Below are 22,883 nucleotides of genomic sequence, written 5' to 3' on the forward strand. Positions count from 1 at the left end.
AGATTTCTAGTGGATCCAGAATCCGATTTCTGCGAAGAGAATTGATTTAAGAAATTGAACACCAACAAAATGAAAAGTTACGACCGACATAATAGAACCTTCCATTCCACCATCCAGCCCACTCCACTCCACCCCCACCAAACACAAACACATGCACACACAAAAACTTGCACATTTAAACTAAGAGCATCACTAACATTTCTAGCCCTATGTCTTTGGTTATAATGCATTATCAAAAGGTAGCATGCTTTCAACTTCTGTACTACTCAAAACAATATGCCACACTGAGAAAATATACTTGAAGTTGCATTATATAAAGCTATCACATACTTGCAAGTGATACATTTGATAGAATACTTATCAACAAGAGAATCCATTTTCCATGAAGCTATAGGAAATCGTAAGTAAGAAAATATTTTGTTCCAACTTCCAAGAACGTACTAACTTCTTTTTAAGATGTACACAATAGCATAGACTGCAGAAACTCAAATTCTCTTTATAGCCTTTGACACAACCACTGCTTGCTCCTTTTCAGTAAGCAGCCTGATACAATAGTTGGTTCACAAAATCCAAAACTAGTTAAATGCTAGGAATCTGTAAAAACAGAGGGAGAGAATATGCAAGAATTTTTATGTCTGTTGCAGAAAACACATGGGCAATAGAGCTACTGTTTATCATTACAAGTGATATGATAAATACGAACCAGAGTTAATGAGCCTTTATCTGCATTTCTTCACTAGATGTGTGTTGTTTCAGCATATTGATATCTCTAGAATTAAAGGAAGATAAATCAGGATAATCTGATTATAGAAGTGGCTACATATACGACATACCAAAATATCAACTTCAACTGTTTGTTCACTTTCTCAATTTAAGTCTTCTTAGCTTCTTTGATTCAAAGCATCATGTTTCAACTATTCGCCAAGCTAAAAATGATTTTTTCCCAGAAATCGGATATTCAATTCCAGCAATACCCTAGATTTTGTAACATATAATATCATCGCTTCATTTACATACAACAGATTATAACCAAACCAGTTAAAAGGTTACCAGATATGGGGTACTGATGAACTGGAGATTAGGTTTAACTCTTTCATCTTTGTATAATCTTGTATACAAGAAGTTATTTATTCACCATTTCCTACTGCATAAATTGGGTGATATACAAGAGCAAGTGAGGCCCCCTGATTTCAAGATTTGGACAATGTATGGCATGTAAGGAATCCTGAAAGAGCATTGTTTAATATATTTAGAATCTATACTGCTCTGGCCAGCACCACAGCCCTTTCAGTGACCTAAAACAACTTCCAATTCCTATTTCCATACTACGCCTACAGGTACTTGCAGTAAATAGAAAAATAATTGCAAATATATATTAAAGAGCGTGTTGTATTAATAGCTAGACGGATAGATTAGTTGGATGGTGATGTAGTGTGTACCAATTATGGCATGGAATTTACCTAACACATCTTTAAACGCAGCTTGACAAATCAAATATTCTATATATCTTGAATTTTTTCCGCAATTTTTGGTAAACATAGGCATGTGGTGTTGTGAGATGTTCCAGGTAGAGGGAGTAGAAGTAATTGAGTGAACTACTCTTATAACTTCAAGTCAGCCAAAACCTGGTCCTTTTGGTAAATTGTCCTAGTAAAAATATCTCAAGCATTGCTAGCTAGTTGCTTCTATTATCATAGACATTCGGATTTCCCCCCTAATAATAGTGGAATCAAGTTGTCCGTACCATACACATTTTTAACCTAAAAATGCTATAACATGTATAACCAATAGAAATTTATACACGAGTAAGTTTAACTAAAATCACCTTCGTCATAACATATGCGTACACCTCACACTTGACTATTGCTCGAGTATCTATTATGTTCAGTCTAATCAAAACAAATCATATTCATATTCTTCGAATAAACAACATATCAAAATTAAACGCCAACTCATAACACTTAAAACAATTAAAATCCACAAAAAACTCCATCGAAACACAGTTTATTTAAACTCGTAAACACATCAGTTAACTCCAGTTACACATACAACATGAAAACGCACAAAATAGAGTCATCACACAAACACAACAACACACATATATATAATCGAAATTAAGCCTCATGATCATTAAAATCAAAATAACGGCTGATGATCAAATTACTCAATTACGCGGCGACGGAGCAAAACTCATCAACTGCTTGGACTTCTTCCAGGCCTGGACAACAACCTCCGCATCAAACGTCTTCTTATTTCCACCTTTCGCCGCAACGATCTTCAAGTAATACTTAATTCCCGCCACTACTTGCTTCTCCGCCGCTACGACTTTAACAAACTTCAGATCGCCATTAGTATCTCCGCCGTCTCCGTTACGGCTCTGGTGTTGCTGACGATTGTATTCGGTAACGGAGTAATTGCCTAATTGTTGAATTTCCTGGTTGGATTCGACGCTGGAGATTTTGGTTCGGCCGCCGACGACGGAGCCGCCGAGAGCGGTGGCCGGAGAGGCGATAGCGAGGGCGGAGAGGAGGAGGAGAGTGAGAATTGCGTGTGTTTTTGCTGCCATGATCAGTGTGTGTATTGTACTTGTTTAGAGAGATAAGGATTAATTTGGGGAAGATTTTGAGGGGGTATTTATAGAGGAAGATGAAATGTGGAGGACGTGTTTGGGATCAACGGAATGCCGCGTTTTTATTAAATGAATGAGATATTTTCGGAAATTCAAAGTTAATTTTTTCCCAATAACTACGTGCTCCCCGGCATTCAATTCTAAACTAGTTTTTCCTGGGATGGGCATTCCCCGCCCCGCCCGACCTCGATCCGGGGCGGAGAATTGAGGTTTTTTTAGGGTACGGGACGGGGATCGGGAAGATATATATAAAAAGTTCGGGGATCGGATCAGGGCGGGGTGGGGGCGCTCTCTACGATCTCTTTTATTTGAGGGAGGATCTCGGCGCCTTCCTATTTGAGGCCGCCGAAGCATCTTTCTCTGCCTTTTTCCGCTCAGAATGACTTTTCTGCGATCAGGCTCTTTTTCGTAATAGACGTCTTCAGCCAATTGAGGGGAGCCTCAGGCGGGGGGCCGTTGAGATCCGGAATAGACGAGCCGACACCGCCTCCGACGGGGAGACGAAATCCTTCTATAGGCGGGGGTTAGTGTCTCCCCGCCTCGATCCCCGACCCCAAATCTTATTTTAAATAAAAATACTATTATATATATAAATATCTCAAATAAATATTGAGATATATACAATATATTATTATTTTCAATTTCTTATCTTCTAAATGATTTAAATTTACTTATCGTGATATTATTTCATTATAATAATATTATTTTTGTTTATTATTATACTAGAAACAAATAATAATTCAAATTAAGGTTAAAAATTAATATTAAATTTTAAATAAAATCTATATTATTATGATTTACTATGTGAATTTTTATTGAAAAATATTATTTAAAATTTAACTTTTATTAATGAAAAAAATAAAAAAAAAATTCAGAATCCCCGTGGGGATCTCCGTTCCCCGTTTGGGGCGGGGAAAGGGGACTAAAATAATCCCCGTTCGGGAATCGGTTTTGGGTTCAGGGATCGGGGGCGGGGATAACACTCCTCGACCCCGAAGTGACCCGATGGTCATCCCTAGTTTTCCCCATGTTTCTTTCGATTATGTGCATTTCAGAAAAAATTCTAAAAAAAAAATTCTCTAAATATATATTTAGAAGAGTTGCATAAATATATGATATATTTTTAATAATAAATTTAATAATTTTTAATCAAATTATATAATTATAGTTATATTTTTTGTGTATTTACTTTAAAAATATTTTATATTTATATTTAATTTTTTTAAAATTTCCGTTCCAAATTAAATATATTAAATTGAATGGAAAGGGAAAAGTATATCGCGCCAGAGACCTAGCTTTCCTTATCTCTAAGTTAATCCGAAAATCCGATAGATTCCGATGAGCAATGAATTCTCATAATATCTACTTCATTTTTCGATTTACTCAATTTAATTCTTCTATACCTAAGACTTAAAAAATGGAATGCCAATTTTATTTATACAAACGAAATGAGCATAATTTTTTTCTTTTCTGTTTTTTATTAACCTCGACTTCCATTACATTTAATTCAATCAAACATAATGGACATATATGTTTTCAATCAGTTAAATTTGTATTTTACCTGTTATGTTTCAAACTCACAATCACTTAGTATGAGACTTTTTTTTTTTTTGCTAAATTATGTGTATATCAACAAAGAACCAAGAAAACAACAGGGATCTACCCTATGCTCTATGACAGGCCATAGAGAGGGAGCTATCTATAACCAATCTCAGAAAAAGATTGGAGATAGAAAGCAAAGAAACAAACTACAACAAAATATTGGAAATACAGGAATGTAAATCTGGCCTACTACAAGATAAATTACTAAACCAATAAGAGGTGCTAAGTCTAGCAGCAAAATCAATGAACATCCCCTGCATGAGTTTTCTCGGGCCAAAAATTCCTTTGTTGTGCGCCCTAGCATTACGTTCCCTCCAAATATGATAGCAATAAATCTGAACTAAGCATAGAGCAAGTAAAGCCCGAGGTTTGTCCTGAAGATCCGCAATATGGCTGAGCAAGGATAACCAAGTATCCCCAACAATCCCAATACCAAGCCTGCCTAGAATCCGAGATAAAATCCACCTACTAAAAGTGCAGTGAACAAAGAGATGATTATCTGTTTCCCTGCCAGAGATACAAAGGAAGCATTGTTGAGAATCCACAATACCAAATCTGTTCAATCTAGCTAACGTGCCAAGACGGCCATGACACACCAGCCATTGGTGATGGGCAAATCGAGTGACACGAAGACGATGCCAAACAGCCTTAAACCAAGGCACCAAATCTGCTCTACTTCTGATGGAATTCCAAATGTGCCATGTTCTGATTTTGATAACTTCTATACCATCCCACCGAATAATATCTATCCCATTAGAGTTTATATTTGGATGATCAAATGTTTGAAGCCAGTGAATCAGCAAAGGATCCAAGTGATGATGCAAGGGGTTAGGAGTCGGGAGCCTCCAAGAACCGTTATGAATAATACCACTAAGCTTTGTAGTGTGGTGAAGGCCACATTGGGAAATGATAGGAGAAGTTTGAGAACTAGCCAAGCATGAACCTCCCCACCATGGATCAAACCACAAGGAGAAATTATCACCCGAACCAACAGAATAAGTCAGGAATTGAAGAGCGGTCACACGAAGCTTCAGGATTTTCCTCCAAATCCACGAACAATCTGTGGGAACTGTCATGGTCCAGAAATGGCCATTTTTAAGCACAGTAGCATTCACCCACATAGCCCAAAGGGAGTTGGACTTAGTTATCACCTTCAGCAAGTGATAGATTAGCTGAGCCCTATTCCATTCTGCCATATTCTTCAGACCTAAACCCCCTTCCTCCCTTGGAAGACAAATAACATTCCAGGCCACTTTGGCTCCACCCTTAATATTAATGTTACCTTTCCACAAGAATCTAGTGAGCATGGATTGTATTGTTGCATGTATAGAGCTAGGGAGCAGAAAATGATTACACCAAAAGGCTTCAATGGCATGCACGATTGACTTGATAAGCAAAACTCTGCCTGCAAGGGATAGTAAAAGAGTAGCCCAGGATTGCAATCTAGAAGTAATTTTTTCAACTAGAGGCATGCAATCATTAACGCACAATTGGGAAGAAATAAGAGGCACCCCAAGGAATTTGACAGGGAGATTACCTCTAGGGATAGACAAAGTGTCAAACCAGCTAGTAAAATCAGAATCACAATTGCATAAGTAACTGGTACTTTTATTGATGCTTGGGGTCAGCCCACTCCAAGATGAGAAGATAGTGAAGGAGTCCATAATATGCTTAACAGAAAGCTTGGAACCATGAGAAAAAATCAGAACATCATCAGCAAAGAATAAGTGGTTCAATCTTAGTTCTTTGCAACGCCAGTGGTACTTGTAACCCTCAGGGGTTTTGTTCAATATGCAAGAGAGTATATTCATGCATAATGCAAAAATATAAGGAGACATTGGGTCACCTTGTCGAAGGCCATTGGTGCCCTTGAAGTAACCATGAATAACCCCGTTTAATTTGACAGAGAATCGAGTCGTACAAATACAAGCCCTGATCCAACGAATCATGATTTCCGGAAATCTCATTTTCTTCAAAATTGCAAATATGAATCTCCACTGAACAGAGTCGAAGGCTTTATGCAAGTCAATTTTAAGAGCACACTTGGGCATACCTGTCTCCCTTTCATACCCTCGAAACAGTTCTTGAGCCATAAGAATATTGTCCGAAATAGATCTCCCCGGTATAAAAGCTGATTGAGAAATGTCAACCAAATCAGGCATGACTTTCTTAAGTCTGGAGGCTATAATCTTCGAAATACACTTGTAAAGTACACCACTTATATTCTGCAATTAAAATCTTGCATAAAATCATTACAAAATCTATTATTTTGTGAATTATGTTCTACAAATATCATTATTTTATTCCGCGTCACATGAGAGTCAGCGGCCTCCCTTCACCTAATCGTACGCGCCATATATTCCTTTTCACCCATCTCTATCTTCATATTAATCTTCATATTCATCCCCTCCTTTTGTTTACTTATCTTTTTTTAATAAAATCGAGATTTGTTTCACAAAACTCGAAAAATCCATTACAATTCTTCACTTTAGTTTTCAGATCTAATAAGGTAAGAGTTTGGATTTTATAATAAATTTCAGTTTTTGGATTCAAAATCTCTGGTCTAACAACATATTACAATTTGGTGTTATTCCGAGATTTTTGAATTTTGGGTTTTGTTCGTATTGTTCTGTTTAAATTATTATTTGTGTGTTTGATTGTCTCGCTTTATGTGATTTGTCTCGCTTTGTGCGATGTGGTGGTTGTGTTGAAAATAAATTTGATGGTGTATTGGGAGATCTGGATATCTCGCATCAACAACACTTTCGGCAGGTCTATAGCTGGTGTCCGGCAGGTAGATAGTTGGGGTGCGCTTAGAACGGTGGTGAAGATCACATGTGTTCATCTCTCACAAAAAATATTTGTTCATTACATGAGACCTCTAAACTTGGTTGTTGTAACTGAGTCCTCTGAACATTGTACTATCAATCGAATTATTGTGAGGGTCAATTGTGAAGCTACTGTTTTTGGGGGAGATGCATGCTGGATTGCCCGGAAAACCATTACCTTCATTTTTAATTTTCAGAATATTTGTATTCAGTTTGTTAAGCAATCCGGAAACAAAACAGCTAATTATTTAGCTCTATTTATTTTTCAACCTGTTTGCATGATCAGTTTGGGGTTTGTCCCGATTGAGTCTCTTTAAAGTTGTTAATGAAATCTGCTTTAAATTTGGCAAAAAAAAAATATCATTATTTTATTCAAAATCTTGAATAGCATATATGTACTACATGTGAAACATTACAAAATATTTTATTCTCTGAAACATGTTTAGTTTGCAGAACATTTGTTTAAATTGCAGGACATACACATTATACTTATCAAAATTAAATGATTATCAATAATTTTAATAAATTAGTGATATACGTAAAAATACTTTATAAATAATATATTTTATAGTTTTTTTGTTACAGAACATAAATGGTCGCTATAATATCGAATAAAATTGTAATCTCCATAAAACTCGACCAATATATATACTAATATTATAAAAATCGGTAATAGGAAGAGAAAACGAGACACAGTGAGAAACAGCTTAAATGGGGAGACTACCGGGACCGGCTCTGGTATAATAACTTGGGCCAAAAAAATTGTTATGCATTATGGATCTGTTGCGTGCTCCAATAGGTTGCCACCCGAATGAGTTGGTGTTTCTTGGCTAGTGCGTAACGGATAGATGATCTATGTATGCAACATTTATCGGTGCACTAAAATTATATGAAGAACACTATTTTATGGGAGATGTGGAAGACCGTTTATGTTCTATAATGAAAATATTATAAAATTTATTATTTTATAAATATTTTTAATTCATTAAATTATTTAAAATTATTTAAATTTAATAAGTAAAAAATATATAAGTTCTGCAAACTTGAACATAACTTATATTTTCATGATCTTCGTGTAACTCGACTCCTTTACTAGCGTATCTAATCTATGCGTGCATAGTAAACGGCTAACCTATTCTCCTATATTTGTATGCATGTATGGAAAGTCCAAAGTGGCAGTGGCAATCTCTTGTGACATGATACCATTTATGACTGTTTTTTATAGGTTTTGAAAACGCTTCTTCTCTCTGACATAAGATTATATTTACTCTAGTTGTTTGTTTTGTCAAACGGGTTTCATTTTGTTTGACAAATTTATTCAATTATAATAATGAATATCCGACTTCATGATCAAATTTGAATCCGAATTTTGGTTATTATAATTTGGGATATTCGACTTCATCTGAACTAACATTAGTTGGACCTCCCTAAATAGATATCCTTGGGATCTTGAATCCAGAAAAAATTATCATTTATCACATAATATTTGGTAGTTGGTATCAAATAAGATTGAATTTTTTTAATCACTACGAAAAATTTATCTTATTTAGAGGGGTTCTCTTCTTCTAGCAACACCACCACTATACTCAACACGCATAGCTAATTTCCTCTGGAAACTTTTGATTGAAGCTAACATTATAAATAAGTATATACATTATGTGTTTGTGTTGATCCAAACAAAAAGAGTTTGGCGTATGAAGTGTCCCCCTCTACAATTTATTGTTTGTATTAATATTGCCAACCGTAATATGGGGGAAAGGGGATATGATATCCCCGTGATACAAAACATCAGTACTGTACATATATCACTCTCTTCCCCCTCGAGTCCCTATCCTTTTGCAATCCTACGTTGGAGTGCTCACCTACGCTTACCCCTTAAATTTATTAAATGAACGGGTTCTATCTACAACTTGGGCCTTCCAGACTCTAGCACTCGGCTCACATCTTGACACAAGATCACAAGAAACCTGCACATACTCCCACATGGCCTTGCATACTCTGCTCTCACACCTCAAACATCACAATTTTAACAAAATAATACATACATAAACAGAGAACAATGACTTCAACTCAATGTATTCACTACAGACTACTACTGCTGATCATAATCTTAGGCTAAACAAGATACCAGAGACTATAATGTTCAATGCTGAAGAACATACAGATACAATGTTTGCATTAACAAGCAACCAGACTAGGGAGTTGAACTCTTGTATATCACAATGTGATTTGATTTGTACAGAATATGGTATATGCTGTCACTTCAAAACTTAGTAGAACAGAGGTGTCACTGTATGCAAAATCCAGGAGCTACTCTACATCATCCCTTGGTTGGGGATATATGGCAAACTACGTGCCAACGGAAACAAACCATTCTTTAAATGAAGGCCGAGATAATACAAGGCTAAAAGAATATGTATTACAGAATACCAGTATAAGCTATCAGGAGTATAACTGTATAACCTATCAGGAAACCACCCTACTGCGGTTCAAACTTTGACTGCATAGATTCTGTCCAGTTGCACCTGTGACTTTGTTGTCCGACCACCTGCTGCTACTTTAGCAATCCAATAAACCAGATTTGGATTATTCCAGTAAGCCCTCAGTTCGAGAAGAGCCATCAGGTGTCTGTATGGTAAAATCAAAAACTACAAGGAAAAATCAATTACCACCTGTTTCAGTATCATTGGACTGCAACTGCTTCATTTCATTAGCAGGGAAAATTTCTAAGTGAAGAGATGGTGCAATGTCTTTCACATGCAACCAAGTCAACTGCCATAAACTGTCCTCTCCATTATCATCTGGCACAAGAACTCCGCTAGTCTTCATGACCAGTAGAGTGTTTTTTAGTAGCTCCGGGACTAATTCATGAATCTTCTCACACCTCTTTCCTCTAAATTTCACCTTCATACATCTTTCAAAACAATTAAGAACCTCCAACCACAGTTTAGAAAAAGTTTTCAACTGTGATATGCGTTGGAGTAACTGCAAAAATAATTTTGACAACAGTTTCAGGGATAACACCAGTGATCCTTCCATGTTACGATAGTCTTTAGGAGAACTCTCCTTCACAATTTCCAACAAGTCATCAAGCAGTGTAAAGATCACTTGATCAAAGCACTGCAACCACAACTCATTTTGTAGATCTATCCCATCTACCCCTATCAAGCTCCTTTGCAGCATTAAAATTGCATGATTTCTCACTTCTTCTCTTGGATCCGAACACACTTTCCTCACTCCTTGTACTAGCCTAAGCCACATCTCCCCTATATCTTGTTTCATTCTAGAGGCAGCTTCTTCCCCCATGGCCTCATTGGTCTTCAAAGACCAGCTCACTAAACAAATTACAGAACCTGACATTAAATCCAGCGATCTACGTGACCTATCAACATTTCCAACGCGGGACTCAGCAAACTGCTTAGACGCGTTGATGCAAAGCACAAAATTTGCAGGCATAAGGTGAGCCCCATCAGCCATGATGAATTCAAGTGTCTCAAATCCCACTTCAGATGCTTCTGGATGCCTAGCAGTGATGGAAAGCAGGGAGGTGATTGTACGCCAGCCCGCATGAGATCTTATCTGCATCGCATTTGTTTTCACCAGGCGCATAACTTCCTGCGTAATATGTTCACAGTATGCATCAGCAACACGAGCATCAAGTTTCAGTACCAGCTGCAGAGACTTCAGTAACTCATCAGTTAAGTTTTCTTTGTAAGGAAGAAGTCTTTGACATATACGAAGAAGCCCAAATACAGCCTTCTCCACCAAAGTGCAAGGCATCACAGCTGACTGAACAACATCAGTTATATGCTCATAAACACCTTGCCAGAGAAGCATAATCCTGTCACGGTTATTTAGGGTGACTGCAATAAGCAATTCGAGACAAAATACTGCAGTTTCTTCATTTTCCTGAACATTAACTCCCTTGTCAGATCTCCCTGCAGCTGAGATGAGAGCCTGGACGAGCTGTGATAGAGAATCAGCTTGCAGAAATTTGCTCTCACTGAAAATGCTATTGATTTGGCACTTCTGGACCATTTGTAGACAGACCTGATGAGCTGCAAGCTGCTCTTCGGATGGTTGTGGAGCAGGTTCTTCCGTGTCAAAATATAAGAGTTGGCTGAATCGGCCCATTAGACTATATGATCTCCTTGAGGTTGCCGAAGCCAGCGTAAGGGGTGATGGAGAGGAAGTTGAAGCAGATTTCACTCCCTCTGTGTTAAGAGGCGGCTCCAAATCATTAGTTGCATCACTGGCCAGACGAGCAGGAAGAAGGCCTATCTTGTGCAAGCTTAGTACACAGTCCAGAATGTTTTTCCAACCAGAGTGAATATAATCACCATACCTATTGGCTATAGTGAAAATTGCTTCAGTTGCCATTCTGGCTCTGATATCATCTGCCAACATAATTACAGATTCTTCACCAGATAGCGGAAGCATGAGGGTTGTAAATTTACAAAGAGAGACAACCAGATCATTTAGCAAATCATTAAAATGATAAGAAGCTGCAATTCTAGCAACACCCAAGAATCCACCAACACATGTTTGCAAAGCATCTTCCTGCACCACATTATCAAAAACCACAGATAGTGCAGCAATAGCCGGACCTGATAATATAGAAAACATGTCAGGATCCAGTTGATCTCTAGAATCACAACTGATGAATGGAGCAGTTTGTTTGGATTTGTGCATTAGACCAACCCAATGGCTTGGGGTCATTGTTGGAGAACCAGTAGCTTGCTCTGGAGTCATCCTGATCTCATTCTCAGAGATTGAGTGATAAAGCTCGGAGAGGTATTCACGAGGAAGATCATTCCCTCCATTTATGCGCCTATTGTTTCGGATAAAATCTTCTTCAGTCATCTTTTTCTTTACCTGTGCATTGTGTTGATCAGTGTTAAGCATTATGATAGAATATGACAGCACAAGAGCTGCATCTTTGTCACACAGTACACGGGGTGATTGCTCATAATATCTTTCAGCAAATGCTTCCAGGACTCTATGTATCTTTTGTGCCTCTCCAGGCAACTTGAAGGTTTCCAGAAAAACTCGCAATGCAATGTCCAAATTCATGCCTTCAAAATCAAAAGTGCGTGCAAATTCCTGAAGCACTTGTACACAGAATTCGTCGTGACTTCCCAGATAATCTCCAACATGATTCTTATCTAACCCAGTGGTAAACCTGAAAAAGCATGCCACACTTTGTGGATCAAGTTTGTCAGGCAGCAAATGCACTTCCTGAAGATATTCGAGACCTTTCTTGGGATCCCGGTTAAAGTGCTCGGCTCCAATCATTAATTTTTTCTTAATGAACTTCGTCTTATGGACAAAAGGGACCCACTCATTAGGGTTATCATAGTTATCACATCTCAGCCTCCAAAATGACTGATAATCTGTCAAGCCTATTGAAGCTTGTTGTAGAGATGGTAAATCACTTGATATCCTCTCAGCCATGCCATGAATCATTGCACACAGCCCATCCAAAGCAAGAACATGCATAGCAGATAGAGGATTGTTCACTGGAAATGCACTTTTTGAAAGCAGGTTAGCAAGGTCTTCAAAAACATTGCCACAGGAAATGTCACAGTCATAATTGGCATACATCTCAGACATAAATGTCGGTTGCCTGCAGAGATCAACAAGAGTTTCCATAGCAACCTCCTGCTGTTGATATGAGGCTCCATACTTGCTTTTTGCAATCCGTAAAAGGACACTAGAAAAGAATGCTTCAAGTTGCAACTTTAACTTCATACGTAGATGATGATACAAATTGAGGACAATGCTACATACTGTGGAAAGAATTAATGGGCTCATTGACAAACCGAACCTTGTCAAATTAAAGAACAAATCATCTTGTATCAATACCAGCAACTTTGGGTGATGTTGAATAGAAGCCCCACTCAATTCAATAGCCGAATTAATCAGACCTAATGCAAAGAGAGGCACATCTTCATCATAAGCTATAGGGTTTGATTTACTGCTCACTTCAATGTTCTCTATTACATTCAAAAGGGAACATAAAAACTCAAAGATTTCAACCACACAAGGTACCCCGTATTGCTCTGTCTTTCTATCCTCTCCCGCTTGAGCAATTTTTTTATCTTGACCATGCACAACTACGTTTACATCCATCTCCTCTTCTGATGTTTCCCTAGAAACATACGCAATCCCATCAGGAGTTGTCTTGTCATCAGATTCTGAACAGACCTGGCCATTATCTTCTAGTTTATTTGCAATAATGTGATTCTCATCTGGTGTGACAACCTGGAAATATGATAGATGCTTTACAATTTTAATTAAAATCGAATACAAAATAGTTTAGTTTCAATACGTACAAGCCAATTAATTTTCATGCAACACCTGAATCTACCAAATCACTTCTAGTGACAGAGAGCATGTGTGCATCACATTATTTCAAATGGAAAAGAGTGGCACAATGATTCACCAAGAATATAACACTGTCATGTCCAAGATGATTAACTAACACCCAGTATCATCATTTTTAAGTATGTCTTATTCATTGCTTTATTACCTAATGGTTATTAAGATGTTTTAATGAATAAATCATGTGTTCTGTCTTAGCCTAGTAATTTTTCATCAAGATTCACTTTTCTTTTTTTCTTCCTTCCAAGTAACAGATACTAATTTATAGTATATCTAACTCAAGATTTTTGTTAAAGATATATGATACCCTTTTGCACTCCCCCCCCCCCCCCAAACACCTTAAGGTGATATTTTATATGGTAAATTAAAATGCATACTTTGTAGTGGGTTCGAGTCACAGTACCCCCATTATTCTCAAATATTTAATTCGGACATTAAGGTTATGCTCATGGACTCCTACTTATCCATTCTTCAATCCCAGTATGGGCTTTTTAAGTGGGGAAAAGTTTGGAAATTTGAGTAAGATGTAGTGTCAAAAGAGATATAAAATCCAATTACAGTGGATTCTGAACACCTAAAGGTTTTAGGATAGCTGGTCCTCTAACAATTTGCAATCTATAATACTAATGAAAACTCCATTACTTCGACAATTATGACATAAATTGTATCCTTATCATCCATAAATAGCGATTAAAATGCAAGCTAGTTTTGGTTATTTTCGTTAGTTTTGTAGGTTATAGGTAAAAGAAATCCAGATAAAAGGTCTAACCGGAGCCTTGAATACAGCTGGACTATTTTCTGCATTTCAATATGTACAACCCAAACCTTACTTTAGTACCACCTGAATATATTCATCCTTTACCTCCTATATAGTGCTAAATGCTAATCCCTTAATCCTTTAATTTTATCAATATTTTCTAATGGGCTAGAACAAGACTGCTGGTGGGCTTTAGTTCACGTGAATACATTATTCAATTAAGAACGAAGTACTAAGACTGTACATCCTTACCTCATCATTGTTGACATGAGAGCTGCCTGCTCGAATATTGGCTTTGTCTATGTTATCAAAATGGGACAGGTGGGTGAAGATACATCTAATCAACTCATGCATTGTGTGGCGTGCTATTCTCTGCAGCAGCTCACCTTTAGAGCTTGCCTGATGAACAACGCGGAAGCAAGCATTTACTATGTTGCATACATGTTGATTACTTAACTTAATTGATGCCTTATTTTTCGTGCAAGCCAAAAGAACCTGAAGTATTTTCATTAGTACCACTTCTTCAGATGCAGGATCGGTCACCTCAAACCGACAACTTGTAACAGCATCAACTATTAGGTGCAAAGCTTCATCGACATTTACTGAATCTAAATCAATTACTTCCAGGGTCAAGATTTTGTAGATCGATGATAAAGCAACACCAGTGATTGGCGCACCAGTTTCATCGGACTGAATAACATCCAAGAATGGTTTAAGATACAAGACTGGGTTAATAGTTCTCCACTGATTCTGCCACATGAATATTTTTTTCCGCAGTTCTTTGAAAGAATGGATGAGAGAGTGCTCTGGTTGATCATCTTCTGCCATATAATTAACTCCCCACCGAACATTCCTCCTCATGACAGTCAAAACTGCACCTATTTCTGAATTCAAAGTTAAAGCAAAAGCACCTCCGGAGGGCCTACTGGAACAGCCATCAAACCCTCGACCAAATGAGTGAGACTGATCGCTTAGGCACCCCATAAACACAATTTCCAAATGCGGTTTACTTCTTCGACAAACCACGACCAACACCCATGCACAGAGCACTCTAACCTGGACAAACCATAACCTTTATAGTGATCAATAAAGATAAAATCATAAATGAATTAATTCTAAATGATAAAAAAACAAGATGAATCTGCCAAAATAAATGTCAAAAAAGCCTTGGAGTATAAACCCTTTACCCAGTCCCACTCACCTGAAAATGAAGGGCTGTAATTAAAAATAATAATCTGACAAAGATCTCCTAAGAAACAGTCAAATTTGTAACCTACATCTCCCTGATCGCCTTAGCTGCTATTCATTTACATTTCTCTCAACTTATTGGGTTCTTTGTTTTCAATTAGTCTTACAAATTGTTACACCACAATTTGAAAATTAGAACTCTGCAGGTTCTTATTCACTTTACTCCCTCATTTCTTGGGAGAGAGCGTGTTACATTTTTCTATATGCTCACACCTTAGAGTATACAGTAATGAGGAGTGAGAATACAAATTATGACCTTTGGCCCAGGGGGCTACTAGCATGTTTAAACAAATTAATTACTTTGAGATAAGAATATCAATACAAACTGAAGGAAAATAAATTTACATGCATTATATTCGTTGATAGGATATCAATGAATCTCTATCACTTTAATCTTTTCACTTTTCATGACATAAATTATTTAAATTTTGTCCTTCTATTTCTCTTTTATACTTCTTGAATCTATGTAGCATTTTTAAATGAATTAATTACTTTGAGACAAGACTATCAATCCAAACTGAAGGGAAACTAAATATACATGCATAATGCATTGCATATGCATATTTTACTTCAGATTTAAAAACGATATTAAATATATATTCCTTATAATATATCAACAGACAGTTGAATAACATTTTTTTTACAATTACCTTCAAGTTTGATTACAATTTATTTATGATATTTTTCAAATTAGCAGGCAAAAATCAACAATTTTTAACTTCTAATTAGAAACAAAATTAATTTTTTAACCTTTCCAACATTAAATTATTAGAACCAAACTTTAAAATGATACATAAATAAGAGTGAAATAAATGTAGTAAAAAGAGAGAAACTAAAGCACTTCTAATATAAAATCTTATTTACTTATCAACAAAAAGTAAAGGGAAAAAAACTCGAGTAAAAAGAAAGAAACAGTGACCACCTAAAGCCTAGTGCCATATTATTAGAATTGAGAAATTAAGTAAAGAAGTAAAATGAAATACTATAATGAGTCAAACTCTTTTCCAGGAGCTAAGTATGTTTTTATTAAGAGAATGCCGTCATTAGCAATTACTGGGGTATAATAACTTCCTACGATAACAAGCAGGTTCTCTTTACTCACATACACACATCAATTACCTATTACCGAACAAATTAAAGATATCTAACACTTAGGAAAAGGTACCAAAGCACCTCAAGATCCATGCAATAAAGAAACTAGCGAAAGGCAATTGACAAAGGTTGTCACAACCCATCTTCTCTAACATTCTAACATGTTTGGTCATCCCAACTCCAACTATTAGGAACTAAAAAGCCTGCAATCAACTCGCCAAAAAACTCTTCCATGAAAAGTCACTGAGATTTCATAATATTTATGGCAATAATTCCGTTGCAGATGGAAATTGGACGCATTCAAAAAGTCAATTTCCAGTACCAACAGATTTGAGAAACTAATAGGAATTAAAATAGAGATATCACAAGGTTCATAGATTCTTTTTTCATTTTTATTAAAATGAATGCCTTTTAATAAATATAAGAGAAAAAATAGAATTGCGCTTGTGAGTGAGAGGGTCTCTCGATTCAATATTTAGTCTTACATTAGTTAACTGTCAAAGAATAAACTGCACTAAAAAAGAAATTGAGGGTAGATTGCATGTCAAAGTAGTTTTGTCCACATTTTGTCAAAAGAAGGCAATTTATTTGTAACTTTCAACGCCTTGGGAAAAAATGTTCTAGCAAGTTATAGTTAGAGTTATACATGTCACCCCTCGGGAAAAAGTAAAATGTTTGCAATACCTTCAACATTAGAACACCTAACAAATGAAAGGCACAACCACCAACCATAACACATTGTATAAGTATGCATGAAAAATTTCCCTTTTGCACCACTCATGTTTATGCAAGAACGAAAAGTGGTGAGATCGCGACAATAACAGACACACGAAAACAAAAATAATATCTAGCCATAACTATTAATCGCAAATGAGTAGTAATATTAGGTGCCACCGCCATTAATCAATTCAAATGCTTCCTCTTCTCTTTATTTTTTTTTGCTAAACCCTCTTTACTTTCTTGATATAATAAGTGATAAAAAAAGACAAATTTCTCAAGCATGGTTATGTTATACCATGTGCTTTTGTTGGAAGGCATGTCGTCCACTAGCTGTCGTCCACTTGCTAGGGGCACGAATGTTGAAGGACATCAGCAAAGACTTAAGTGAGAGATGTTGGCAAATACTTCGGTTTTTTTCCTAAACAAATCATATATAAAAATATTCAAGCTTAACCCACTAGAAAAAATCAATGTGCTGAAAGTACACAAATTGATTGATTTCCTCTAAGGGTTGGATTTTTTTTTTTACTACCTTTGCAGCTTTTCTAGATCCAATTAAGGACATGCAATCTGTTCTCAGATTTATGTTATGAAAGGCATTAGGCATTTATTTATGAAAAACAAAATATACATTCATAATTGTTTTTAAATCACTATTTTGGTTTCTGTTAGTTTCTCACATCTATTGAGACAAATATATATAGAGACTTGAAATAGACTTTCATGTCAGAGTAAGTCACTCTAAATGCGTCCATTTCCATATGCAACGGTTAAAACTTTGAAACTACGAGAATCTCAATTTTTTAGTGTCCTAGAAGTCCTTGATGGGTTGTTCTTACTAGTTATGACCAAACAAGTCTGACAAGATGGGTTGTTCTTTGTCGATTATTTTAGCTAGTCTTATTATGTATTTTACTCCATAAAAGTTTTATAAAATACATTATGTTCTATATCGAGTAAACTATAAGTCTTATATTATATTATTAACTATTGTGTCATATAAATTGATATATACTTTTAAATTTAAAGTATGAAAATTAATGCCTAGATATGTATTTATTATTGTATATATAATTTCAATATTATTGCTAAAGAGCTAGAGGTATAGGTATGTATAAGAATAGTACATTACATTAACATATTAACTAATATTATCTTTTATATAATATTATTATGTATTACATTATATTAATACTCGCGCAATAATATTTATTATTTAACAAGATATAATAATATTTTCTTGATATTACCATATCATACAAATAGCATATTATTATATCCATTTTTATAAATAATATATAAATGTTATAGGTTGATATATATATATATATTTATATATATATGGGAACATAGTAAGATATACTCAATAAATATTATATTTAATTTAATGCGTGTATTAAAAAATATTAATAAACAATTTCTATACTTTTTATCAGATATGAAGACATGCTACATTATGTTTTCTTATAATATTATTCTTTTGAAACGACATTGACATTTGTCAAAAACTTATCTATCCCCATTTATGACAATAATTGTCTCCCGTTTAAATGAGACCAGTATTAGCACCTACAAAATACAAAAAACACAGGCACACACCTCATCAAATAACAAACTAATAATGCTTACCAGCATAGGAATTGACAATTACCAATAATAATAACACTAACTGAATTTTTATAAAATACAAATCATAGCCTCCTACAAATCAGTGACAGTATTCACAACATATCTTGTTATTAAATGCAAAAATGCTGTGTCGCGTCTAATTACATTTATTTATATCTATATAAATATAAAAGTAATAAACAAAATGCTAGTCACTTCTCCCAGCATTCATATATATATATTAGATATTATAAATATTACATATATATATATAATTGAGTTCAAAGCGTTAACTAATAGGAACCTGCAGCATCAACCAAAATAAAATTATTTTTAATAGCAATCAGATTTGACAAGGGTTTACTCATAGAATGTAAAAATGCACAAGGAATGTAAAATAACAGCAAAACAGCGCAAAGCCATACCCTAGCTGGGGTAGTAAATAATAAATAATTCCCCGCTTTGGCGCTTTCTTCAAACAATCTCTGGCTGCCTCCTTTAGCTTTTGTCGTTCTAACCCGGCAGATCAACAAGAATTATTCTACGTAACTTAAAAACAGCTCAAGTCACCTGCGATTCCCCACGAATTAAAACAAATATCAGAGTCTTTGTGCACATACAGTTAACTTATATAGATACATGGAGGCCAACAAATGTTCTGACACTCATTCACCGTTATGTTCGATAATAAGAGGAATCCTTATACACCACTCAGCTTGTGGACAGTTAGGATGTGTTTATTACAAATTTCAATGATGATTTCAAAAAATGAATTTAGTAATTTTACAGTATTGCGTCCACTTGTTTAACACGAGTAAAACAATTACTAGGAAATGGATGTGTAACAAACATAAATGTAAATGATTATATAATAAAGCATCCTAAAACAAAGCTGCTTGTAATGAATATACTCTACATTCACAGTATTTTAAGTTTCTAACCTTGCACCGTAACTCAACAATACAAGACAATGCACTATGTGAGCAGGAGCTTTCAGTGTTTAGGCTTGTTGCAGCAATCCTTCTATTTGACAAGACATACATCGATTATATAAAGTGTTGGATTAGTTTCCAAAAATACAGAGGCTACTAAACTATCAAAATCGCAAGTAGAATTTTTATCTAAATTGACTTTCGAGGTCAACTGAAAAGCTACTCAAAAACCTATAATCAAGCACAATGGTGAACCCACAACGAGCATCGAACATACTAAAAACAAGCCTCGGCAGATAAAAAGGCAATTAAGCGGTAGCAATTGTATAATGTGGTGTCGTTGCTAATCGAGAGATCGTAACAAACAAGTAAACAAACAATCAACAGTAGGTGTGCAATGAGCTAAAAAGATCAAAAATTAAACTAATGGATCAGCAAATTCAAGTTAAAAAGGTTGAATTTTGAAGGCAAATGAAAGAGTAATATACATTAATACATGAAGCTCGAGCGAAATATATAGACAGAGATGTGTAAAATTGGGGGGTTTAAAAATATGAAAACTTACCGATGAGATCTGCACCGGAACTGATGACTTTCGGATCCTGTTCCTGTACAAATCACACCAGCTTCAATAGCAGGAGTTATTTTGGACTTTTTCCATCAAAAAATGACCGAGTGAAATCAAACATTTTGTTTTCAGGCCCAATTACAAGTCTAATTCTTGTTCTGGCCCATTCTATATTGGGCTTTGTAATTACAGCCATCTTAAAAAGAAAAAGAAAAAAGGGTGTCATTAGAAAATTAATTAAGTAAATTATTAATTAATGTTAGTACTTACTAAAGCAATAACTTAACCCCAATGATTAACCTGCTGCAACTTTGGATCCCATCCCAATTTTGATTGGAGGAGACTTATTAATTATTTAATTGATAAAATACTCCTATCGAACAAAGTTTAGGGGATTTTAAATTACAGTAGTAGCATTATTGGGATTAGTATTATAAGCATTTGTCAGAGAAACTACTTAAAATAAATTTGCCTCGAGAACTGTGCCCGTGTGTCCAATAGAAAGAATACACCTGTCACATGAGCTATGTAGTCAAAGAAAGAAGGTTGGCATTTGCAATTTGCATGAAAGATGGTTAATAATATGGACAGGGTGACGACGGTGCTTACCCAATGTATAATTTATTTACCGCATTAGTGTTACATATTTCGAAAATCAAAATTATTCCGTTAAAGTATCGATTTGTAATTTATCGGATAATTTTTTTAAAAAATGAAAATTTATCGATAATTTATCATAAATCGGATAAATATTTTTGACTGATTTTTAAACAATTTATCGGTGATTTTTAAAAAAATCGCCCGATTTCTATAACAAAGACTACATTTTGAAATTTAATGCGATATTTATGTCTCTTTCTTTTATTATTCACCAAGCTTTAAACTTTGTAGTAATCGATTTTGTTCAGTCGTGTTTTTATGAATTTAAAGAATTAATCAAAATTTTGGAATACTCGATTAATATTTGTGTAAATTTGAGTAAGTTGATCTCAAATTTTTGAGTAATCAACAAACTTTTATAATATTAATTATTAGAAATTATTAACGAACGAAAATTTTTCGGAGATGAGATTTCTTTGTTGACTCAGTATATAGATTCAATACTTATTTTCTGAAGTGTTAGTCATCTGTTTTGAATACAAAGGGCCATAGGTTCGAATTATATCAGCTTGATGTGGCGTCAAAGATCCATGTTACGCAGTATCTCGATGGAAGGTTAGACTCCACTCGAAGGAAACGAGAGGTCTACAAACTTGCTAACTTTTATCGTTCGTATCCCATTTATAGTTATACTCATTAGCCATAGAATTAGTACAACAAGTCTTGCTATTCACTTTATATAGTAGCTATTGCATTGATCTTTCGGGAATTGAATTCCGTTATCTGATCAGATTAGATATTATTTATCCAATAGTGAAATTCTGCAAATAAAGCAAAAACGACACTCTCTAGTGATGATAACACATAACGAACTAGAAGATCGAAAATAACAATAGTTTTTTAATGACTTCTCTTGAACGGTTAATCCTGGACCTATATCATCTGCAGCTAGAATCAAAAATGGGTATGCAGCGGCATATGTTGTCTTTATTATATGATCATGTAAGCGATTATAATCAAAGTATCGGTATTTCCTGACCTTCTGTGAACTTTGCTTCTCTTATGTGTTGAAATAAAAAATATTTCGCATAGGGGCCTGCCCCGCGAGCCCAGAGTGGTCTCGACTGTGAGCCTCCATTCAAATTATATTAAGGGTATTTCATTTTTTGCCGGACCTCGAGAGATGCTACAAGTCCTTGGCAGCGTATCCTTCTTTCGTCGAGTGCCCAGCCTGGTTTAATGGCTTGTTGGCCTACTTAATACTTTCCGGTTGCTCCTGCCGCCCGCTTGGCGGGGGAGAGTGAGCTAATAATCTGACCTTTACTTAGAGAGGGACAAAATTGTGATGTACAAATTAAGAATATTTTTTTCTTGTCAATATTACAATTCAAAAATAGTACTTTTAACGTTGTTATACTAATGACCATCTCTTTATGGATTTAGGCTTGTAAACGTTTGTTTTTCAATCTTTATCATGGACAACTCTCAATCTAATTCACTTTCATTAATTCTGCATATTTCGATTGTAATTATATTAACCCTTGAAAAACTTCATTCTAAATACACAAACAAGCTGCTATGGAGTCTGGTAATTACTATGAAGTATCAAGGTTGTTTACCCAACATTTATTTATGTTTAGTATCTTATTTAAATTCTAGTAATGGTAAGGGTGATAACTGTTCAAAATCACGACGAACCACACCGGAATCGAGATAATTAAGAACCGAATTAGATACATATTGTTAATTGAATCGAAACTATTCTTATGTAAGAACTGAAATAGAATCGAACCGTAATTTTCAGTTCGATTTGAACCGAAAAAATTAAATTTTATTAGTTTTAATATTTATTTATTATAAATATATTTTTTAAAAGAAAATTATTTTTTGGATGTAGATTAATTTAATTTCGACT

At 35.2% G+C, this 22,883-nt stretch overlaps 2 protein-coding genes and 1 long non-coding RNA gene across 6 annotated transcripts; all 3 read right to left on the reverse strand.

Annotated features, from left to right (window-relative positions):
- Positions 1–285: 285 nt before the first annotated feature.
- LOC141724983 (uncharacterized) lies at positions 286–838 on the reverse strand. The gene is made up of 2 exons (XR_012576964.1): positions 704–838; positions 286–543 (listed from the first exon to the last, which is right to left on the reverse strand). It is a non-coding gene; the product is annotated as an uncharacterized LOC141724983 (long non-coding RNA).
- A 1,150-nt stretch (positions 839–1,988) lies between these two features.
- On the reverse strand, positions 1,989–2,675 carry LOC141724982 (cysteine proteinase inhibitor B). The gene has a single exon (XM_074527314.1). It carries the CDS (start codon positions 2,564–2,566, stop codon positions 2,165–2,167), a length of 402 nt encoding a protein of 133 aa, XP_074383415.1. The 5' UTR covers positions 2,567–2,675; the 3' UTR covers positions 1,989–2,164.
- A 6,402-nt stretch (positions 2,676–9,077) lies between these two features.
- LOC141724984 (ARF guanine-nucleotide exchange factor GNOM-like) lies at positions 9,078–20,466 on the reverse strand. 4 transcript variants are annotated; one of them, XM_074527315.1, is made up of 6 exons: positions 20,366–20,439; positions 19,810–19,891; positions 19,294–19,438; positions 17,556–17,678; positions 14,453–15,256; positions 9,078–13,323 (listed from the first exon to the last, which is right to left on the reverse strand). In XM_074527315.1, the coding sequence occupies exons 4-6, from the start codon at positions 17,628–17,630 to the stop codon at positions 9,721–9,723; spliced, it is 4,482 nt and encodes a 1,493-aa protein (XP_074383416.1). In that variant the 5' UTR covers positions 17,631–17,678; positions 19,294–19,438; positions 19,810–19,891; positions 20,366–20,439; the 3' UTR covers positions 9,078–9,720. The 4 variants fall into 4 exon arrangements, with proteins under 4 accessions (XP_074383416.1, XP_074383418.1, XP_074383419.1 ...); XM_074527317.1 differs by lacking the exon at positions 19,810–19,891 and having other exon boundaries at positions 20,366–20,466; XM_074527318.1 differs by lacking the exon at positions 17,556–17,678.
- Between the last annotated feature and the right edge of the window lie 2,417 nt (positions 20,467–22,883).

This window comes from Apium graveolens, chromosome 5 (genome assembly GCF_009905375.1).
Source record: "Apium graveolens cultivar Ventura chromosome 5, ASM990537v1, whole genome shotgun sequence".
Taxonomy (NCBI): domain Eukaryota; kingdom Viridiplantae; phylum Streptophyta; class Magnoliopsida; order Apiales; family Apiaceae; genus Apium; species Apium graveolens.

Excerpts from the sequence above, each read along its gene's own strand:
- LOC141724982 (XM_074527314.1), bottom strand. The coding sequence starts at position 2,566 with ATGGCAGCAAAAACACACGCAATTCTCACTCTCCTCCTCCTCTCCGCC.
- LOC141724984 (XM_074527317.1), bottom strand. The coding sequence starts at position 17,630 with ATGTCCTTCAACATTCGTGCCCCTAGCAAGTGGACGACAGCTAGTGGA. Across the intron at positions 15,257-17,555 it reads CCTTCCAACAAAAGCACATG|GTTAGAGTGCTCTGTGCATG; the intron begins GTATAACATAAC and ends TGGTTTGTCCAG. Across the intron at positions 13,324-14,452 it reads CTCATGTCAACAATGATGAG|GTTGTCACACCAGATGAGAA; the intron begins GTAAGGATGTAC and ends TCATATTTCCAG.